Source organism: Podarcis tiliguerta (assembly GCF_965153285.1).
Source record: "Podarcis tiliguerta genome assembly, chromosome: 1".
Lineage (NCBI taxonomy): Eukaryota > Metazoa > Chordata > Lepidosauria > Squamata > Lacertidae > Podarcis > Podarcis tiliguerta.
Window position 1 is genome coordinate 44,678,909 of NC_139534.1, and position 23,038 is coordinate 44,701,946.

General features: G+C 42.4%; 2 protein-coding genes across 3 annotated transcripts in view; one reads left to right on the top strand and one right to left on the bottom strand.

The window, feature by feature from the left end:
• The window catches only part of ITGB5 (integrin subunit beta 5), a 78,246-nt gene that overhangs the window by 37,136 nt on the left and 18,072 nt on the right, over positions 1-23,038 (top strand). For both annotated transcript variants that reach the window (XM_083408079.1, XM_083408078.1), the window contains exons 6-10: positions 1,701-1,862; positions 4,304-4,399; positions 5,464-5,553; positions 8,735-8,869; positions 12,515-12,944. In XM_083408079.1, coding sequence (XP_083264205.1) covers positions 1,701-1,862; positions 4,304-4,399; positions 5,464-5,553; positions 8,735-8,869; positions 12,515-12,944 — 913 coding nt within the window. The remainder of the gene's footprint in view (positions 1-1,700; positions 1,863-4,303; positions 4,400-5,463; positions 5,554-8,734; positions 8,870-12,514; positions 12,945-23,038) is intronic.
• UMPS (uridine monophosphate synthetase) overlaps positions 1-23,038 on the bottom strand; it is a 55,326-nt gene that overhangs the window by 2,644 nt on the left and 29,644 nt on the right. The window lies entirely within an intron of this gene.

Genomic DNA, 23,038 nt, shown 5'->3' on the forward strand with positions numbered 1-23,038 from the left:
ACTTGTTCATCTCACCACAGGGTATATGTGCTAGTTTGCCCTTTCGAAGCACAAAAAGAAAGGGTCTGGCACATTTGTGTGTCCCTGTATCTGTCGGGTGGCACTATCCCTAGTATATGTCTCCATCTGAAGAAAAATTGCAGTGCCATTGTTACTTGTCCCTTAGGTTGGCAGTTCCATCAGTGGCATTCCTTGCCAGTAGATCCTAAATATGCCTCTTGTTTATGAACAATGACTGCATTTGACACTGGGATTTGGGTGCAGCATTTGTAGTAAAATACTTTTCTTGTCCTTTTTTGCCTTTGTATATTAGCAAGGTATATGGCATGACTGCCTATTTTAAGAATCTGTTGATACTATTTTTGGATAGGTTGCATCTATCTGACAGAGCTTCAGTTTCTGCTGCTTGTTTTCCTTTTATATATATATATAAAACCCATAGCTTCTGTGCGGATCAAAACACAGCCTGCTTCTTAAATGTGCAGGCACAGTTGCCTCTCGTCAGCTGCCTTGGCAAAAGTTCCACTCTTGGCAGAAAGACAATTTTTATTCAAACTGCTGTCAGCATAATAAAAGGATAATATGTTTGTCACTTCCCTGGAGGGGGGAGTTATTTCCTGTGTTCAGCAGGGAACACTAAAGACAGCATTGGTTTTTTTACACCTGCTGCTAATAATAATGTCTCGTATGGCTTTTTAAATTTTATTTCTTCACACCTTTTTTCGCTGTTCTGAAAATTGAGCTGCTTTCCTAAGTTTTGGGAGCAAATATAAAATGCATGCCACTTTTTATGATTCTAGAGTTGGGAACTATAATAGAATATCTCCCCCTCCCCCCAGAGGAACGATTGCATGATTAGTGAACTCTTACAGGGCTTGAGGTCAGCAAATCTGATTTTCCAAGTTGACCAAGTCTATGTTGACCTCAAAGGAGGCACAACTTCCCTAAACTAATATATCCCCTTGGAAAATGCAGTTAGTTGCTGCAGTGCATACACATGGCATCTTATATTTTGCTTTGGCCTGCCCTTTGCAGCCTTTGATCTTTTGGATATTTCCTTCAAATAAGCAGGTCTCACAGGCTACTGGGGTATTGTACCTGTTTCACAGCCGATGTGGCATCTTGCTGGACCTGGAGGTCATTCTGTCAGCTACTGGTTGCGACATGTATGTTGACCACTGAAAACATCATTGTGCTTGAATGGCTAGAGCAACCATTTGCCCGTTTTAGGCAGGAGTCAGTTGTTTAAGAGGGTTTCCTGTCAAGAGGATGATGCCTAATTCCACTGAGATGAATGTTTGGAGGACTGGGTTTCCATATCTTCCTACCAGTGGCAGGAAGAGCATATATTAATTGCTGCAGACAATGTCATGCACAGATTATGCTGTGCATTCCAAGTTACTCACCAGGGACTGAATTTGCACATTTTTACTTACAATTCTGCTTCGTTTATTACAATACATGCGTTAGAATTTCTGGTGACAGAATTTGAAGGTTATGGTTATAATTCTGCTCTGTTTTTATTGTTTTCCTGTGGCTTTGTTTCTGTTTATCTCTTTTACAAAATAGTTTTATCTGTGTTATTGATGATACTTAAGCAATGCCTATCTCCTGATGCAATGGCTTTGTGCAGAAAGAAACTGTCTGTTGGCATGAGCAAAGGCTGACGCGTTTCTTCTTTTGCCTTGACTTCAATGTAGAAGGAGATCGGATGGCGGAAGGAGGCTTCTCACTTGTTGGTGTTCACTACGGATGATGTCCCACACATAGCACTGGATGGGAAGCTGGGTGGATTGGTGCAGCCACATGATGGGCAGTGTCACCTGAATGAGGCCAACGAATACACCGCTTCCAATCAACTGGTGAGAATGCATAGCAATGAAATGGATGTGTAAAATGTCTGGTTATCATTCTAAGGGTCTATTGAATGCCACAATGTTGTTTTGACTTCACATTTGGATGATTAGGCAGTTTTAAAAACACATTCCCTTGTGTCTCTGGAGCCCTGCATGAGGCAAAATAGTGTATATAAAAGCTGCTGCATGGAGTCCCTTGCTTCATTCCAACTCTTTCCTCAATGTTTTGTGAGGTAAACAGCTGCTCCTTATCAGTGTTCTGTATCACTGATCCTTGTTGCATTTCATTTCAGGATGGAACAACTTGTTACCCCCAAACCCTTAACTACTGTTTAAAGACGGTGGCTATGTGAATGTCTCACAACTTACTGTGTCTCAGTGCAACTTGTTGTGTCTCCATTATGCTTTCAGCAGCCGCCATGTGTTTCAGCTTCTGTTTGCCCCTTACTAGCTAAGTCCTGTCCTTCCATTTATTTGTCTCGGTACATAAATAAAATATTGGTAATCAAAGGACAAGGTAAACCTTGATTTGACACTTTGAATTCAGTAGAGAGGTCTGCAGATAGCTATTTTCCTTCTTCGGCTTTTCTGGATGAAGAGCCGCTTTGTTCTTGCATAGCTGTTGGGTTGTTTTTCTGCATGTCAGGCAAATTGCAAATCCTAATTATTATTGTGCCCTTTAATGAGCATGTAATGTTCCCCTCCCTCCATGTTGAAAGTGTTCCTAACTCGCTGTCTTTAGACAATGGGCTTGAATCCTTCCACAGGACATTTCTTTGTTTTCCTGAGTAAACAAAGTCAGTAAATATACATATTCATTGGCCATTTCTGTAATTTGTGTACTAGCCTAGAAATCTCATGAAAATCTATTCTGCCAGCATAGTATTGGAAGAATGTCAGTGTGGTTCACAATGGAAGTCCTAGATACAAATTCCTGCTCCAACAGAGACTTGGCTGGATGGCCTTGGTTGGTCATCAGTTTCTCCATCTGTAAAATGGGAACATTACTGGCCGGTCCACACAGGACGGGCTGGAAGTAGTGAAAGGTTTGGCATGTCTAATTTCCATTGAAATGGATAGTACTAATGTGCATAGATAAATGGTTAAAGCTGCAATCCTAAACTCCCAGGTGAATGAGCTTCATGGAATACATGTATTGTTAATTTCTATGGGATTCAGATGGCACTAAAGATTAGGTATTCAGAATTGTCTGTACAAATTATTCAGCGTCTTGCCTATAATTTTATATGTAGCAAGAAGTGGAGGGTATAAACAGTATTCTTAATAGCGCATTCATACTAAGCTTTGCTCTGAGCTGGAGGTGATTGATACATGGCCTAAACAGAGTGGATTGCTATTGTCAGCACTCTCTTCTTTGCTCCAAATGTGTGACGTGAGAGAGGTTTTCCTCCACTTGTTTATACTGGAGCAAGATGCTGCCTTCTCTTGCTGTTACTTCACTGCCATTTGTATGGGTAATGGGGGCTGCTGCTGCTGGGAGACCTCAACTGGTTTATATCTTCTTTTGAGAGTGCAGAGAATAGTCTGAGAATACATAATGTAGGCACATGGCCTTAGCCTGGGTTGGGAGGCCATGATGGCTCAGTGCAAGCTATGCAGAACTTCCTGAGAAAAGGTTTTGGGATGTAATGAAAAAGGGTAAAGAGAACGGCTGACCCCATAATTGGTGGAAATTGGGCAGCATGGCTATTTATTCGTTGCTTGGCTGACTTAATGCGACTAATTTGCTTGGAACCTAGTTAAGTGATGAAGTGTCCACTATACCATATAGGCCTTCCTGGGTATTAAGCTCTACAGGGGAGGCCTTCTTGGTAGTGGCTCCCTGATTATGAAATTCACCACCCCACTGATTCTTTTGAGTTTTCAGTGCCAGCGGAAGGCGCATTTCTTTATGTATGCAATTGTGTGGGTGGGTTGAGTTGTTACCTATCAAGTTTTAACTAACTTGCCCTGCTCTTGTTTTTGTTTTGTTTTACTGTAATAAAAGCACTTGAATTTTATTGCTGCCTATTTTGGGTAATTGCCCTGGCAATTCTCTGTAATTTATCTCTATAACAACAACCCTGTGAATTGGCCTAGTTTTCACGTGATCATAATGAGTGCACTTAACTGATGGCAAACCAGAAATACAGCTTTAGTTTGGATGGGCCACAGAGTTCCGTTCCTTGACACACGGATGCCGTAATATGAAATAGGTCTTAAAGTACATCCACACTGTGGAAATCTCTTATTTGCAGATGTGTGTGCTTAGCTATAATTGTATACGCTTGGAGTCTTTTAAAGCACAGTTCTATGCATATCTACTCAGAAGGAAGCCCTGTTAACTTCAATGAAACTTACTCGCAGGCAAATAGGATTAAAGTTGCAAAGCAGTTATAATTCATTTTCTTTGTCTTCACTGGTCTCTTTTTTTTATCTTTTTCTAGGATTATCCTTCTCTTGCTCTTCTTGCAGAGAAACTAGCTGAGAACAATATACACCTAATTTTTGCAGTGACGAAAAGTCACTATGTTCTTTATAAGGTAAGTGTTGGGCACAAAGAGGAAGGAACTGATTTCCTGTTTGAAACCTGCTGGAAAGTGAAGGGGGAAGTCAGTAGAGTCAGAGTGCGCCTTGAAAGTCACCCCACTCCATGGGTGGATAATCTTTTATGAGGGTTGCATTGCCCCATTGTGGCTCCTCCAGGGGTTTCTTGCCAAGGTGGATGTAGACCACACTCTCATGCATGCACACACACAAACAAACACATGCAGGAATTTGGCACTGGGAGCTCTCCATTGCAGATTTGTCCACTGTTTTTGAAACTTCCCCATCCTTGCCCCAATCTTGAGAAGCTTGAAAGGACTCTTTCAGGTCTGATTAAGATTGCAAGGTGGCAGTTTTGCCACTGGAGTTCTGGCGTGAGAGGAGAGAATGTGTTAAGACGTCTAGTACTTTGGAGGAAGGAAGAGCTGCTTGGAGTTAAAAAGTACTTGAGAATGTGCTTATGATCTGGCTTTAAGCCCTGGGAGCTTTGCCTCTGTGCAAATCAGGCTGCAATCCTAACCGTGTCTACTCGGAGGTACGTCCTGTTGGCATTCAGTAGGGCTTACTTCCAAATAAGTGGGGTTAGGGTTGCAGCCCCAAGCAGCTCTGCAGTGCGCCCTCCTCCCAATTTCATTCTTCAGTTAATTTCAGAATGGCGCTTCAGTGAAAAGCAGCTAAGCTTCTTAAAGTGAATAGATCAACATTGGTGATCATGAAGGCACCAAAAATAGCTATGGGATTTAATCCTTATTTTGGGAACGTTGCCAACAGTAGTGTATTCAGCCCAGCCTGCCGTTACTTAAATCTTATTACTTAAAAGTGAATTATGTCTCTGCACTGTTCAGAGGCTCAAAGTACCTTGTGTCTCTTTCAACAAAATTTCCCATTCTCCTCCACCTAATTAATGTTAGTGAACAGAAGTCTCCAAGGACCAATGTTTTTCCCGTTTAAAAAATTGTGGCTTTTTAATTATATTGATGAAACTTATGAGAGGATATAATTTCCTTTGTTTTTAAATAACTTGTTTCTCTTGTGTACTTCTCTCTCTCTCTTTAAAAAGAACCTTACTGCCCTCATTCCTGGAACGACAGTAGAGATTTTAAATCAAGACTCTACAAATATTATCCAGCTTATAGTCAAGGCCTACAATGTGAGTTTTTCACTTTTGGTGTTTAGATGTCATCAATTTCGTCTGTATGTTTTAATTATTTAGAATACTTACATCCCTGTCTGTGGCCCCAAGAGGCTCTCAAAGTGGTTTACAAAGGAGTCTCAAAATAAAAGATGCATTCAAGTGTGGTTTTGGGGAGCAGACATAACATTGTGCCACTCTGCAAGCATATCATGAAAGGAGGTGTGTGCAGATGATGCCACCTAGCTGGTAAGAAAATTGAACTTGTGTCCTGCACTGTAAATCTATGGATTTCCTTAAATTCACTACTACAGTCCATTTCTCTTCAGATTGTCAGTCTAGTTGTTTCTTCTTGCTTCACACATCCTCCATCATCATTGTTGACCAGCCATCCCCTGCCCTGGTAACTGTGACATTTGAATTTCTCTATTGAACCACAGAAGAGCCAGTCTAGTGCAGTGGTTAGAGTGTTGGACTAGGACCTAGGAGACTGGAGTTCAAATCCTCACTAGCCCAGGCTTGCCATATGTCAGGAAAATTCCTGACATGTCCTGGATTTTCGGGTGTAAAAATGGCGTTGGGGGAATTTTGCCGAATCGGCCAAATGTCATGGGAAGCCTGGATGCATGGCAATATGATGAAAAAAGCTCCAAAAGCTTAAAATCACTTTGAGGTAGGATAGAAATGCAGTAAAAAAATAATGAACAGATATTTGTCTGCTTACACAAATTACCCACTTCGAATTATTTCTCTTGCTCTTTGGCGGAGGTTGTGAGGTCGGATCTTCTCATACTGTATGTAGGTGATTTTGTACATAGGTGCTGTATAAGAACATAAAAGTATTTTGCTTTGATGGATTGAAGCCAGAATAGGAGCTCTAACGGTTTCATCTCTTGGCTTGAATTCCTGTTATCCGATTTCTCATTGTTAATCCTGTTTCTTGACTGTTTTCTCTATAATGTTCCAACGCAGAGAAGTGCTGTTCCAGAGTGTTTATTACTTCCTTTTGATTACTTCCCTTTCCCTCATGAGTGCCAGAAAAGCACTTTTAGTCTCTTCCCATGGAGCAGTGCTTAGAGGTTAAGCTTGGCTGCATGGATGCCTATTAGAAGTCAAAGCTGCATTATGCAACGTCCATGTTGTCCCCCGATTGGCTCTTTGGGACCATAAAAGAGGCTGCTGGGAGAAAGGAAATTGGCCACTCATGAGCATGCAGCTACTTGTTAATATTTTTGTGGCTCCCTTTTTCCTGTATTTGACTTATAGATAGACCCTGCCCTGATAAGAAAGGTAGATTTATGCTGAATAATAAAGGCAGCAGCACATTCAACCTAGTAATACCTGTTCTGACTGGCAGCATCTTTTTGTTTTAAAGATCACAGCAGGAAAAGGAGATGGCATGTATGAGGGATGCCCATTTCCTCCGTTTGTTTTGATTGTGTGGGAGGCTGATGAGGATAGTTGGCATGTGGGCAGCAGATGATTTGTTGCTGTGTATGCCACAAGAATTTTGGAATTATTTAGAGTTTAAGAATTTCTTGTTGGAAGCCGCCCAGAGTGGCTGAGGAAACCTAGCCAGATGGGTGTGGTGTAAGTAATTATTATTATTAGTAGTAGTAGTAGTAATAATAACTAATTAGACTCCAGTTTCATTGGTATTTTAATGTATTAAGACAGCCATAGCCAACCTGGTGCCCTGTAGAAGCTGTTGGACTACAACTCTCATTGTCCTTGCCCATTGGTCTTGCTGGCAAGGGCTGATGAGAGCTGGGAGTCCAATTATATCCTGAGAGCAGTATGCTGGGTCTATTGAAACACAAGCCATGTTAACATTGGAGAAGTCAACAGAGATGCATTTTTGAAAACACACACACACACACACACACACACACACCACCACCACCACTACCACCACCACCACCACCACCACCATCAACACAGAGACTTTCTGCTACTCTGCTTTTGATTTGGAAATACTTGATATCCTGTTTATCTCATTGTAAAAGACACCAGACTATGACAGTGAATCTTTATAGCTATTTAGAATGCTTATAAACAAAGACCCTGAAGGGAGGAGTGGGGGACCATAATAGGTTTGAACTTATTTTTACAGCAATGGTAATGAGCGAAGGATAAACAATCAGTCACCATTATAGTTACGTGTGCCCAACTCATTGTTTCCTTCCTTGGAAAGCCAGTACAGTACTGCCCACTTGCTATCACTGGAATACTGATGAAGAGGAACTAGGCAGTGAGTGAAGCATCACAGAGAAGGAGTGCAGGCAAAAGGGCAAGCGGTGGAGAAGCAACTCTGGGCTTGGCAGTAGGACAATTATATTCCATGAAGTTTCTTGGTTGGAGAGGGGATGAGGGGATTTAGTCAGTTCAAACATCACTGCAGGTGAAGAAGTTTGGAAGAATCCTTAGAACAGATTTAGGAAGTGCAGTGATTGTTATAATATCCCAAGCCACCAGACCCCTCAACAACTTTGAGATGTACATTAGACAAAATTGCAGTAATACTAAAAGAGCCATTTTTCTTCTTCTTAATGTTTATTTATATACACACACACACCTCCCTTCATCCTCAAATACACAAGCAGTAAAATCTCAGGGCCTTTAAATTCAAATACAAGATGATTTTTGGAGCGCTCTGTGGAATGAACCTCCATTCCTCTCAGTCTCAGCTGGAATGAAAGAAAATGCCAGCAAATTACTCTGTTGGTGGTATCTTACTTCATATGCTGTTCATAAAATAAATCACTCAACTTCACCTCTCTCTGTGCTGAAGAAACTGTGGAAAGCAAGGCACTTCCTTTCATATGTGGTGGTTATGCCCAATTATTTCCACAAAATTGGGATTGGCCTTCCAGGAAAGAGGCAAGCTTATTTCTCAGCCAATAATTCTGGATTCTTTAGTAGCACTTATGTTTATCTATGATTCACAACCTAAACATGTTTCTTAAAGCTAGAAACTGGAACCTTCCCTGGCATCAAGAACTATGGAATGTGGCACTGATGAAGAAGGGAGGTGCTCCTCATCGCTACTATGGATGCAACCTTAGATCACTGTGCTGTTTCATATGATTTGATGTGCCCATTAGTGCATAGTTTGTTCCCACAAATGTCTTAAGTGAAATGATGTATGTGCTTTTAAAAAATTTTAACTGATGGGACTCTGTTTCTTTTCATTTTCTAGAGTATCCGATCTAAAGTAGAGCTAACTGTCTGGGATAACCCTGAGGACCTCAACCTGGCTTTCACCGCCACATGTCAGGATGGCTTGTCATACCCTGGAGTCAGGAAGTGTGCAGATCTTCAGATAGGAGACACGGTGAGTTTGTTTATCCAGTGGACAGGATAGGAAATAATCATGGTAGCATTGCATATGGGCCATCAGGCTCCCATGAAAGTGATAATTGAGGCAGTTCAATAATAGGAGTTCCCTCCTCTCAGAGGTGCCTGTGGCCTCTGCACCATGAATTTCTAAAAACCCAGCTTCTTCAAACGGCCTCTTTGTAAAAAAAATTCCCTCCACCTAGGGAGCTACATTGCAGAATATAGCTGTTGTTAGTTGTTACATTCTTCTGCTATTTAAGTAGCCTTTGATAACTTAATGTTGCTGCCCTCGTCAGTTTTAGATGGCTGTAAGATTGTTCATTGTTATGACTTTGATATTCTGAGCTGCCTTGGGTGGGCTCAGTTTTTATTAGTTTAGAGATAGGAGTTTAAGAGGATTGCTTCCAGATCTGATATTGAAAAAGAGAGACCAAATTCTGCCAGTGAATTCTGTTTGAGGACTGCTTTGAAACTGGAAGGCCACAACGTGTTGGGCTTGAGGGAAGCAGCTTTCCATTCCATGCATTATGTAATCTATCTTGAAAATGGTAAAAGCATTTTAATTTGTTATTCTCATTTTGAATTTCTTCATCAGCTGGCTTACTACTTTCCCTTGCATTGCTCACAGGGTAGCAGCACATTCCTGTGCATGTCAGAAGTAAGCCCCATTGAGTTCAAGGGGCCTTACCCCCCCCCCCCCATTTACCTTGGAGCAACTTTGCAATCTTAGATCAGTTTGCAATCTTAGATCGGTGAGCACTAATCTGTACTTGGCTAGTCATGGGTTTATATTGTCGGGGCATGCTCACAACCCCTTGCATTTGTGCTTGGAAAGAGCTGGGGAAGCAGACTCCTTCTCTTGACAGACAGAAGTCAGAAAAGCAGCATTTGCAAACAATCGCCTTCTTTGCTTCCAGTGCTCGTTCCTCAGCTGTTACTATAATCGTCTTTCCACGTGGCCCCAGCCTGTGGATTTTATGCACAGTAGAATGTTGATGCAAGCTGTGGTTTTGCTTACATCCAGCGCAGTGTGTCAAATATTCAGTGTGAACTGGGGCCTATGTGCATTAACACTTAAGTGAGAAGGACCAAGGAATAATTATCTTCGGACGATCAGAACACAGGAAGTCACCAGATTTGTTTAATTTGGAAATGTATAATTGGCTTTTTAAATTGTATTATGAGTTGGTATGATTTGACATTGTAATAATGTGGCCCATATTGGGGTGTTATTAATGAAAAAAATAAGGAAAAATGTTTTATAAAACCCAAAAAGCACTTATGTGAGAAAGCCTTGAATGGTACCCCTCCTCCCCGCTGCCCTGCAAAGAGAAAGTGCAGATGGGTGACATGAACAAGTCCTATTTGCATAGGCATTTTCAATATGTGCCATCGTTATCCAACAGAAATGAATATATCAAACCACACATTGGGAGAAGGCACTGTAGATCAGGCATCCCCAAACGTGGCCCTCCAGATGTTTTTAGCCTACAACTCCCATGATCCCTAGCTAGCAGGACCAGTGGTCAGGGATGATGGGAATTGTAGTCTCAAAACATCTGGAGGGCTGAGGCTGAGGAAGCCTGCTGTAGATGCTTCATGCTTGTTCCCCTGAAGAAGACAGAATCTGGGTGTTGTGAGTTCTGATCTGCTCTGATCACAGGATTGGGAAACTTCTATGGTCCGTGTAATCCTCCCAGCAAACCTTTTAAGCTGTGACTCTTTGATCTGTTTTCCTTTGTGAAGGAGGAGAGATACTCCTTCCTTCATACCCCTGCAAGTCTCTAGTTCAGGCTTTCCTGTGCTTTTTCTGAATCAAGGACAGCGCTGTTGGGGTTACTAACAGTGAAACTTGCTGCAGTGTCCCATCTGCACATTGCCATCTGGCACAGAAGAGCAGAGCAGGCTGGGATTTCAATAAAACGGAGAATTCTCAGTGACCCTTTGAAAGAGCCAAGAGGTTGCCCCCTCCCCACTGTGTGTTTCAAACCAAGCCTGTTTCGAAGTACATCAGAAACCGACTGATAGATAAACCTGGAGCAAAGCTAACATGCTGCATTGACATATGTAAATACTTTTAAGTTTCATAAATCAGTTCCTTTGCTCCATTTGTGCCGCTGTGTTTTACAGGGGTGGGCTGCCCCTTGTTTTATTAGCAACAGTTCTGCATTCTCCAAGCAGCCTGCAAATTCGTGTTCATTTAAAAGAAAAAAAGCAAGGGAGAAAAGGGGGGAATAAAAGAGACAACACTTATTTGCAGTCTAAGCCATTGGCCTTCACTTCTCAAAGAGAAAAATATCTAGTGCTGAGTTTAGTTTGTATCATTGCAGAATCTACCAGTTTGACAGGGTTTTTTATGCCATGTGTTTTTTAAAAAATGGCACTCGGGGGGATTGTGTATCATAATATCGTGGGCATTTGGTAGCTTGTGGATGCAATCATTTAAAAACAACACCACCATTTTGTTCATATTCATTAATAAAGGATTCACAGTTGCAATTCAAAGTGCAACTGTATGCATGCTTATACAGAATAAGTCCCATTGAGTTGAGTGAGCCTTACTTCCAGGTAGGTGTGAATAGGTTAGCAGCTATAATAATGCAACAAAAATTAACGGGGGGAGGGGAGGAATTAAGGCAAGCCCTAACAATGTTTTCAACCTGAAAACAGGAAATTATTGTTCAGACCGAAATTATTGTTCAGAGATAATTGCATTTTTATTTATTAAGCATTTATAACACATTCTTCAAAAAAAGTTCCCAGAGTAGCATACACAAACAGAATAGAGCAGGCATAGGCAAACTCGGCCCTCCAGATATTTTGGGACTACAATTCCCATCATCCCTGACCACTGGTCCTGTTAGCTAGGGATGGTGGGATTTGTAGTCCCAAAACATCTGGAGGGCCGAGTTTGCCTATGCCTTGAATAGAGCAAAGGCAGTAGAATAAGATCAAATGTAACAGGGAGGATGGAAGATTTGCAGATCTGTGCTCTAATGCTAGAGGAGGGAGCTTTCCTTCAAAGCAAAATAAGAACTTAACAAAAATATTCTCATTGTTTGAAATGGTATGAGGGTTTGCTGCAATGGAAGGGATATCTTTGCCCTTGCTTTTTCCTTTTGAAGGTTGTTCCCAGGAGCTCCAACCTGGGCTGTAAACAGGGCTTCACATTCAACTACACTTCTAATGTTTATTCTGTGTGGAGCAGGACAATGCAGCAGCCCCGTCTGCCCTTCTGCAGACGGAACCTGATCAGACTGGTGGCTGAATCCTACTTCAGTGGGGGTGGGGGTGGCAGGAGGCTAGCTGAGGATGCCCAGGGGAATGGTAGGGTGTCTAAGGAGAAGGCCCATCAGTCAGTAGTAGAGCTTTGCATACAGAAGGTCCCAGGTTCAGTCTGTCTGAGAGAGACCCCGTTTGAAGTCGCTGCCCGTCAAGTGTAGATGATACTGAGCTAGATGGACCAATAGCCTGACTTGATATATGTTCCTTGGTTCACTTCTCCCCCCTTCCCCCAGCATTTGCTGTTTGAGGGAGCCGCCTCAACCTGTCCAACGGTAGAGCTGGTTCTGCCAAAACATTTGAGTTTTTTAAGGCTTCAGATAACTTTCCATTCCTACCTTTCACTGTTCCCGCATAGGTTTCCTTTGAGATATCAGTAGAAGCTCGGAGTTGCCCCCCTGAGAACACCTCGCATACGTTCACTATCAGGCCGGATTGGTTTCGGGACACTCTGGAGGTGACCGTCACCTACAACTGCGTGTGCGGATGTACCAAACAGATAGAGCACAGCAGCAGCAAGTGCAGTGGGAACGGCACCTACGTGTGTGGGTTATGTGACTGTGATCCGGGCCACGTGGGAGCCAAGTGTGAATGTGAGGAAGGCGAGAGTGGGAACATGTACCAGAACATGTGCCGCGAAGCTGAAGGGAAGCGGGTCTGCAACGGCCGAGGGGAATGCTCTTGCAACCACTGCGTCTGCTTCGAGAGCGAATTTGGGAAGATCTACGGGCTGTTCTGTGAGTGTGATGACTTCTCCTGCCCAAGATATAAAGGTGTAATCTGTTCAGGTAAGTGCGAGGCGATCTAATAATGCATTTTCCTGTTCAACTCGGATCTTGTAAGAGCTCTCAGATGTGAAGGGTGAGCCGTGCAGAGTTTCCTCTCCCCGAGATCTTCTGTTAATCGTTGGGAAATGGGAGTCCAGCAACATCTGAAGGGTCACAGGTTCCCACCCCACCCCAATTGTGCAAAAACATTTCAAAAGACATTTGCTTACAAGCCAATGCACCAAGACCTCTTCTCAGTGCAGGAAAATGTGGTTCCATATGCTAGACCTACGTTGTCATCAGAAGAAAGCATGTTCCAAAAGCCATATTCGCCACGTGAAACTAGTGCGGCCAAATCACTTCCTGATTTGGAGCCCAAAATCATACTTTCCTGGTAACATTAAGTTATGCATGTTGCGCTCTGAGGTCTCTGCTGACAGCTAATGAGGTGAAATGGACGAGGAAACCCACAAAACGCCACAAGTGTTGTGTTACCAAATGGTTATTTGGGAGAAGGGGAAATGGTGCTGCATTTGACTGTGATCATACATTGGTAATAATGAGCAGATCAAGCCACTAGAACAGAGATGGCTAGGTGGCTCTCCAGATGTTGATGGACTAGGACTTCCATCAGCCCCAGTCAGCACATCTAATGATCAGGGGCTTGTATTCCAGCAACATCTGTGGAGAGCCACAGGTTCCCCAATCCATGCTTTAGAGTTTAAGTTTTTTAATCCTTTTGACAACACTTGCAGAATATTTACATACATGCAGATGGCTTTAGGAACACCATCCCAGAAACAAGGGACGGGCAAGCGAGATACATACCCCTTTATTTCGCAATATTTATATACCGCTTGAAATGGCTCTTTGGTAACTGCCCAACTTTGCAGTTCAGCCTTGATCACTGTAAGCATGAACTCGTACAACACTGCAGTGTCTTGCAAAATGAAGCATACTTTCCATGGCCTGTGTAGCAAGAGCCACCTTTAAGTAGTCATCTGAGCCTGAGTCATACTGGGCACTCACGAATCTGCAGATGTTAGGTCTGCAGTATTTCTTCTTTTCAAGGATTAAATACTGAACGCTGCAGTGGTGGCAATAAAGGAAATGAAAAGGAAAATGGCTTAGATTAACCTTAAGAGGAACCGTGTTACCTGTCTTCTTGCAATTTGGCTTCCTTTTTCTCCCGTGGCCAGATCAAAGCTGTCAACGTTCCCCTTTTCTTGCAAGGAATCCTATTCGGAATAAGGGAATTTCCTTTTTTTAAAAAAGGGAAACGTTGCCAGCTATGGTGCAGGTGCCAGTTTGACATCTGGTAAGCCTGGATTTCTAGTGCCACATTTACTGCTAAGCTAGTACCCTATAGGTTTGCTAGAAATAATGTAATTATGCTGTTTAGTGTGTGTGAAGTTTTCTAGCAGAAGTATGAAGCACCGTTGCTAGAATGGTGTTTTGGAACTTTGAATGTAATATCATTACTGAGGACTGGAGTCCTGCTAAATTCAGGCTTATCCTTCTCTTTGCTTTCTTACTAAAATATAAAAAAAATGGAAAACTCATCCTTTTATATAGTGCATTTTGAATGCTTAAAGCACTTCATGTACTTTCGCTTTGTAATTCTTTTAACAACCTTATAAGAAGAAGAGGAGGAGTTTGGATTTGATATCCCGCTTTATCACTACCCTAAGGAGTCTCAAAGCAGCTAACTCCCCCCCCCCCCAACAAACACTCTGTGAGGTGAGTGAGGCTGAGAGACTTCAGAGAAGTGTGACTAGCCCAAGGTCACCCAGCAGCTGCATGTGGAGGAGAGGGGAAGCGAACCCAGTTCACCAGATTACGAGTCCACCCCTCTTAACCACTACACCACACTGGCTCTCAGTGCAGTATCCTTTTTCCATTGCAGATGGAAGGAGAGGGACTGGATTGAGAGACCACTGGCTTGCCTAAGTTCATGGCTGAAGTAAGATTTGCATCAGGGACTGACTGAGGCTGCAGTCCGCCGCCTGATTTACACTGGGCTGTGGGTCGTTTGGATTGAGCAGAGGCATCTTGCCACTTACTTCAGCCGGCTCAACTCACCAGCTACTACTGATGGCAAGTGATATTTGCAGACTTCTCCCAGTAGAGCCTGGGAGAAGGCTCTGTAATGAGAGTCAACCTGAGATCTGCTGGATCCCAAGTTGCTCTCACAGCTGCCTCTAGTCTGTGGTGGGGAGGTGATTTAAAGCTGGCTTCGGATCATGCCCAATATACTTGCTCCCCACCTTGTGCTACTACCACCATGATTGGGCCTGTTGTGGTTTTTTTCAATAAAGATGTGGAAAAATAATGGGCTGGGGAAATTTCCTCTCCACATCACTACTGAAAAGCCATTAGTGGTAGGGGTCAGGTGAGCCTCCCTAGGGAGATGAGCACTTCTGGGAAGGTTCTCTCTTCAGGTAGGCATAATAAAGGTTCCTCTTTTTTTGGAGGAGATTTTTGGGAATATTCTGTCCTGGGTTTTGCCTATTGCAAAGGGTAGTCTGATCATCCCTTGTCATTGGCTATGCCTATTGGGGCTGTTGAGAGTTGTAGTTCACCTCTGGAGGGCCAAAGGTTCCCCACACCTGATTTAGAGCCATCCTTTTGGGGCACTGCTCTCCTTTCTTTATGCTGCTCCTTGAATTGGATGTGAATAGCAGAAGCAGCTGATCGAAACCACCTCCACTGTTTTTGCTACTCGAGTGCCAAATTGAACTCTGGCAGTCATTAAACTCTGTGGCAGACAAACCCAGAAGGACAAGAACACCCTGAGGAGAATCCAGAAACTTTGCAAAAGCAATCAGCAGCAGCGAGGCAGCTTAAAAATTATGTGCAGATCAGAGAATCTGGAAATAAGATATATCTGCAAAGTTCTGCAAGCTGGTGGGCCCATCTCAGGATGGATAGTGCTTTTGATTGTGAATTTACAGGGCTCATATAATATTCTTTTTACTATGGCGAAGGAAGGTGAAAGCATGTTTTATAGCTAGCATATGATGACTTGGATGCCTGGAAGCTTTCCCGGGAGTGATTCAGTATGTTTAATTGCAGTGCAAGTCAAAAGGAGACAGTGTGGTTTGTGGATGAAAGTAGCCCATACATTGGGGAATGAATCTTAAGCCACATGGAGTGTTGAATCATGTCAATGCTATATTTCATGCAAGTAAAATAAGATAATTCATACACTTTATGAGGAAATGGTTATGATAATAGGGGCAACAAGAAAAGGGTATGATTTGGCATCAGTTGAGGACGATCCAAAATAATTTAAAGGAATGTAACCACAAAGGAGAACAGCAAACTCTCCCTGCTATCAGAGTTCAGCCATATCTTATAATTTAGAAAATTCTGCAAAAATTACACACAGTAGTAGAGCAGGGGGAGGAATGTTTGAATGGGGGAAAAACACCAAATGTTACCAAATCTTTTTTCTCTCCAGAGGGGTAGCCATGTTATTTTTGTGTGGTTTAGTTTGCTCATTATGATTGAAACCTTCTCAGCTGGAGTTCCTGCCTCTTGCAACTTTGGTGATGCAGTCTCTTGGCACTAGTTGTCTGCTTTAGGGATCAGGATCCAAACAATTACCAACACATTCTTTATGCTTGATGTGTTGCTGATGCATTTGAATCCTTGTAGATTTTGAGGTCTCTGGAGGAGGGGTGCAGTTCAGACAAGCTGTCCTCCTTCACTGCTGAACTCTTGATTCTTTCCGGGTCAGATGCCTTTTAGATTCTTCGTATGGATTGCTCCCTTTTGCTCAGAAACAGGTTGGAAACTGGAAGTGATACTGAAGTTTCATCTTGGTTGCACTTGTACAGTAGACCTTGGGAGAATTGTGTGGTACGTCGCGCAATAAGGCTGCAATCCCATGCACTCTTATTTAGCAGCAAGCCACATTCAACACAGTGGGGCTAACCGTTGAGTAAATGTGTGCAGTCTAGAAGTGCAAGAGTGAGAATGGTTATAATAGTAAGAATCATAACTGAGAAGGCTTCTTCACTTGCCTCTTCGAATTGTTAGAACTATATCCCCATGTGCTCCCATTTCAGTTTCTATATTAGTATTTTCCCCATTTATCAGCATTTTATAAGCTTAGCTCATAAGAAATATGCATTAAGATAGGAGGTTGCTGTATTTTGTTTGACTTATAAATTTATTGTTTAGTATAACTTATAATTTATCATTGTTAAAATGCCTATGAATATCCTACAGTCTATGGCATGAATTTCAGAACCTTATAACTAAGAGGTTATCCACCTCCATTAATAAGCATTCAGTTTCTAATTCAGATTCAACACAATTTTCTGCAATGTATAATTCACTTAAATAATATGTACTGAGTTAATATTCTGATTTGAGGAGAGAGGGAAGCTTTTGACAGGACAAATCTGGCCTTCCAGGGTAGGAACCTTTCCCTACCCTAAGACTCATTTTGGTTCTGTATTCCAAATTCCTATTAGTCAATTGTAGCTAGTTATTATGCTTTATAGCCTTGAGTTTTTCTCTTTCCAGAAGATGCTTAGGAGCTCTGTTTTAATATCTGTTAAATGTTCCAAATACATTGTAAGAGGACAGATGGGAAAATATATCCAGCTATATTTCTCTGTTTCTCTCTCTCTCATTCTCATAATCTTCCCAAAAAAGCAATTTCTTAGTTCCAGCAGATACAAAGGCCAACTTGTACAGACTGACCAGGCTTTTTACAAGTCTTTCTCTTTCCCTCAGCATCTCTCTCTTTATGGCTACTGCATTTTGATACGTGTAACCGTGTGTGTGTTTTCTGACTCATGACTAGAGATGGGGAGAAATTTGCGTTGTTTCACATTTTCATACGAATTCACGCTTTCCGAAACATTATGCAAACTGAAATGCAGCTATCCTTCAAAAATTATGTTCCTTCGAATTTTCTTAATGTACTTCTCCAACCAAAGATTGTGTACAAAAATGTGGCCTTTTTTGGGGGGGGGGGGTACGCATAAAAAACAGCACACACAAATGCATTTTGTTAGGGAAGATGGCTTTCAAAACTGAATATAGCAGGAGAAACACATGCTGAAATACTGATACATTTTCATTGAGACTTTTGAAAACCTGGTGTGGAAATATGTACTGGACTGAACCGTGAGATTGGAAAAACGAGAGACTGAAATGGACAGATTTATTCCTCCCTACCCGTGACACTTCTGGTTAGCGGCAGAGATTTATGGATTCCCCAGGCATATTTTAAAAGAAAGTGAGCCAGCATTGGGGTCTGCTGACCTGCTTTTACTTGAATTCCATTCCAAGTGCCTCTTAACAAGGATTAGGCGTGGCATGCTTCTAGCCATTATTGCCACATGGGTTAACATGCAGAAATGTGGGGTCAAGATTTAGGTCCCTCAGATGTAATAAGGACTGACATGAACAGCAGGAAGTGGAGTCCTGTTGTTTATTGCTAGTTGTAGCGGGGGGGCTTCCACTATGTGCATTAGATTTTGAAGATATTCTTTGTGCTTGGGAGTTCCAATAGCTTAGCAGTCTTTCTTCTTCTTCTGATACTTTATGCATGTGTCTTGGGGTCATCAGCCTTATTCCCCATCTAGGGGTTTATGGAGTCAGTTTGACACCACCCCCATTCTGCAGGCATCTCTTCTTCAGCTCCCCTCTCCCATCCTCCCATTGCTTTGTAAAAAGTCAGAAGTTGTTTTTCCTGCTGGGATCTGTCTGTTGCCCATCCCTGTAATAACGCAACAGAACGTCACTGACATAATGGCAAACAACTCAGGGGGTGGGCAGGGGAACTTCCCCTTGCTTGCATAAAAATTAAAAAAAAAACAGTAGTGGCCAAAAATTAACCACTCAACCACATATTGCCCAAGTGATGTGAAGCCAGAGCAGATGTGAGCAAGACTGATGGATACTGGATTTTTCCAGAATTAACACAATGACTTTCACATGATACTGTATATGCCCCTTTCACATGATACTGTATATGCAAGAACAGGCTATATACCTACTTAAGGGTACAATGAGAGTTTCACACCTTCTGGAACCCCTTCTTTTCACCTAATAGATCATTTGCAGGCCTGGGGTTTAGTTTGGAGATAGATGATACCAGTATAGATCATGAAAAATTCAAACACCAGTTGTTTAGGATTTATACATGCAAATGTGTGCTACTTTCAGTAGAGCACACCTTTGGCTATGCAGTCCTCTGAAAGCAACAGAGTGCAGAGATGATGAGAATCCACATATGCTGTCTGTCTGTCTGCAGTGTGTTGGTTTCGGAAGGATGCACCTCCAAATACAGTTTCCATTGAAAGCAATGCAGTGCAGAGTTTTTGCTTGGATGATTGGTACAGGACTGGGAAACACATGTGTATGTGTGCATCCCTGATCAGTAGTCCTGATTCTAAGGCAAGGGGGCGGTGGAGCAGTTTTGGACTTTGAGAATGTGCTTCTAAGGCACATCCTGCAAAGCTAATTGCCCCCCTCTTAAAAGAACAGTCATTTTTAAAGTGTGAGTGAAGCTTAAAGGATCAGCTATCTGCTTGCATACTTTCTAAGAACTCTGTGGACCTGACAGGGAAGAATACATAGGTGGTATCGCTGGATCTTGGGCTGCAGCTTCTGCCTAGCAGGCACACCTGTTGCTTCTCAGCTCTACTGAGCTACCAGGCAAAATCAGAAATCATAGGACCATAAGAGTTGGAAGGAACCCTGAGGATATGCAAGAATATGCAGTTGTCCCTTATGAACCAGTTCTAAACATGTGGGTCACAACTCATCCATCTAGATTGAAATATACTTGCCCTTTCTGTGCCCCCTGCTCCTCGACTGCTGGTTAACGAATGACTCTGGATATATTTTCTCCTCTCCTGTGTGGTTGGGACTCATTAGTTGGGAAGAGTCTTCACATTCTACTTGAACAGTATGCACTATATATTGTTGTTGATAAAAAAAGGCAGTTCTTAGATCCCATCTGGCACTGCCATGTGGAATGAAATCATGCAACTGTCACATGCTTTTTTAAAATGGCTATCGGCTGAGTAGTCACTGTTGATGTTGAAACCTCTCTCCTTAATTAAGGCATCATCTTAAAACATGTGCATGTGCTGACTAAGTGCTACTGTATTTCTGAATGTGCTTATCTAGCATGTTTTTGTTCCTTTTTTCAGATCAGCTAAGCTGCCCTTTCCCCCTGTATCAACCTCTGATTTCTGAAACCTTTACTTGAAATTTGTGCTTTAAAATAACTTTGTGCTGGATGTGCATGTTCAAATGCTCATTTAATCCTGTTTAGTAAAGAAATAGATGCAAGCAGCAGCAGCAGCAGAGCTGTTTTCCCCAATACGGGAATGTGGTATTGCACTGCTGCATTAGATTGAAGATAGCATGAACATAGCGGGAAGGATTAAATCTTTGTTTTTTTAATTGATGAGAAAAGCACTAAAGCGCCATCCTGGTAGCACAGGAATCGCTATTCCATTCATGTCCAAAGCCTATAAAAAGGGAAAGCAACTGTTCAGCATCTGAATGAATTTGGCAGCGGCACTAAAAGGACATGAGCTGTGTATATACAAAGCCCCTCCAAGTAGTGAATTCCTGTGGCATGCACCACCTTTTTTTAACTCTGAAAACCCAAAAGACCATTTTGGCAGCTGAACTGATAATCCAACTATTATTTTCAGTATACTGCAAAGTATTGTTTGGATGCATCTAGGATGGTTGGAGTGGCAAAGGAGACTTCCTTGAGTATAGAAATCCTTGCGACCCATATACTTCCCTTTCCAAGGGAAATGAAAAAAATCAAACTTCCTAGTCAGCAAAGTTGTGAAAGAAATTCACAATTTGCACAAAGATGGCGGGTGCAAAATAAATAGATCTCTGTTTCTGCTTATAATGACCCCTTGTTTGCTCATCCCTTTTGGATTATTGAAATCCAGTCATTTCAGTAAGGCATGCTGCTTAGCATATTAGTTGACTCTTGCTACCGGCTTTTCAAAAAGCAGGGAGATTTCAGCAGAATCCTTAACTTTTTCTGCTTGGCTCCCACTTACTCCCTTCCCCAGACATTCTCGCCTCCAGTCCTGGCCCAGGTTATAACAGCTATACATTTATCATGTAAGCTGTTCTTATCTGTAAATTTATGGATTCGATGAACCTGCTGCATTTATGCTGGGCATTCAAGTTAGGGGGGGAAAGGCAGAATGTGCGGGAAATGATGAGGCACAGAGGCTTAACCTGTTACACAGAGACATTGGAAGATGCCTTATACCAAATCAAAACATTGGCCCATTTAGCTTGGTCCTGCCTGCGCTTAATTGGGAGCAGCTCTTTAGGGTCTCAAAAGAGTCTTTTCTAGTCCTGCCTAGTTAATGGAGATCCGGGGATTGAAACTGGGACCTTCTGTATGCAAGGAAGGTGCTCTGCCCCTAAGCTACACTCCTTCCCCAACTCTTGATTCCCTTTTGTTCTCTTAAGCACATATATAGCACCTTTGGCCCACTGCTGTGCAACATTCTGAGGCTGCAGATTCCTCTGAGGCCTGTGATGCATTCCCACCCTCTCTCTTTTCCCCTCTCTCCACCACCTCCATCCCTGGTGCTTTTTCCCCACCAAGACAATTTTTCCTGCTAATCCCAACAACAGGCGCTTACATGCGTCTGGTAGGATGTTTCCCCATGTAGTGCAGAATGCACCGTGTTGGGAAAAGGCAAATGAGCTGCTTCCATGGGAGTTTACGCTGCAGAGAGCAGCATCCTGTGATACTTGTCCTGTAAGTTATTTATATTTTTGGCGGGGTGGGAGAAGAGGAATGACAGGGGCAACGTGACTGAATATCCAATTTGGCTTGGCCCATAATAGGGCAGGGCTTGCTCTCCCTAGGATTAAAACAATGAATGTGTTATATTGGTATTATAAGGTGGTTTAACAGCTTTCTCTTGGTAGGGTCCTTGCTGCTCCAGCCACTCCCTATGCCTTGGACCCTTGGGTCTTTGACAGGCCCCTGTATTGAATGGTTCCACCTTCCACAGCTGACAGCTCTGCTACTGCTTGTTCTTGTGGTCACTTGTCCAAGGATATGAGAGAGGTCTTCCACAGGACTCTTGACATGGGCGTCTGCAATATTCTTTTCTGGTGTGGGCAAGGGGGACCCAAAAATTGAAAAGGGGGAGCAGTCTGGTTTCTCACACAGAAAAGAGAATAGTGTTTGTACATTTTTGCCCCATATATCTGGCTCTTCAAATGCTAGGCACATATCCTTTTAAAAAAAACGAATGCTGGGAATAAACGGATTATGGTTTACTTGTGGTGTGTGAGAGAATGTGCAGACAAGAATCTTTGATGTTCCTTGTTCTCCCAGCGAGCATCCAGACCTGTAAATTTTGGTTCTTCAGGAAGCGGCCGTAACGCACACTTAAAGAGTTTATAAAGGCATCCACTGCTTTCTCCAGTTTTGTTTCTGTTTTTAGGGGCCTGAGTGGGTGGTTAGGGCAATGAGTGAAGTGGCACTTTAAAGACTCATTGATTTAAAGTGCCATGAGCTTGAAGTGGAACAGCAAGCTTATATTCACATGGGTTAACATACATGCCCTGTTAAGTTAACATGGTGAAGGCTGAGGTGGAATGTAAAAACACACCTCTGCATAGTTTTGTTTTAAACAGGAACGTGGCACATAAGCGGCTTATGGTTAGTGTATAGCACTTTGTTGTGAAGTTGTCTTAATGAAAGCTTCCATGGCCTTCATGAAAATTCAGTACTTTTAGTCATCTGACCAAGAAGGAAAAAATGGTCAGAACACTCACAGGTTATTTGAAGTTTCTGCCTGCAGAAAAGGAGCGACTGAATAATTTTGCTAAGGAAATCCTTCATCCTTAACATGTGCAAAGGTCACAAAACTCAAGAGTCTAGAAGGGTTGGACGCCTGCTTTTTGCCAACTGCTAAATTAACTCCAGTCATTTCTTAGCCCCTGCTGAGAGCATGAAAAACAAGGGTGTGTGTGAAGACAGGAAGCAAACTAGAGGGATGGTGGAAAGACTGTAATGACTTCATGATCTAGGTATCCTTAATGTGAACTGACAGTGTTTTTAATTATTGTTGTTGTTT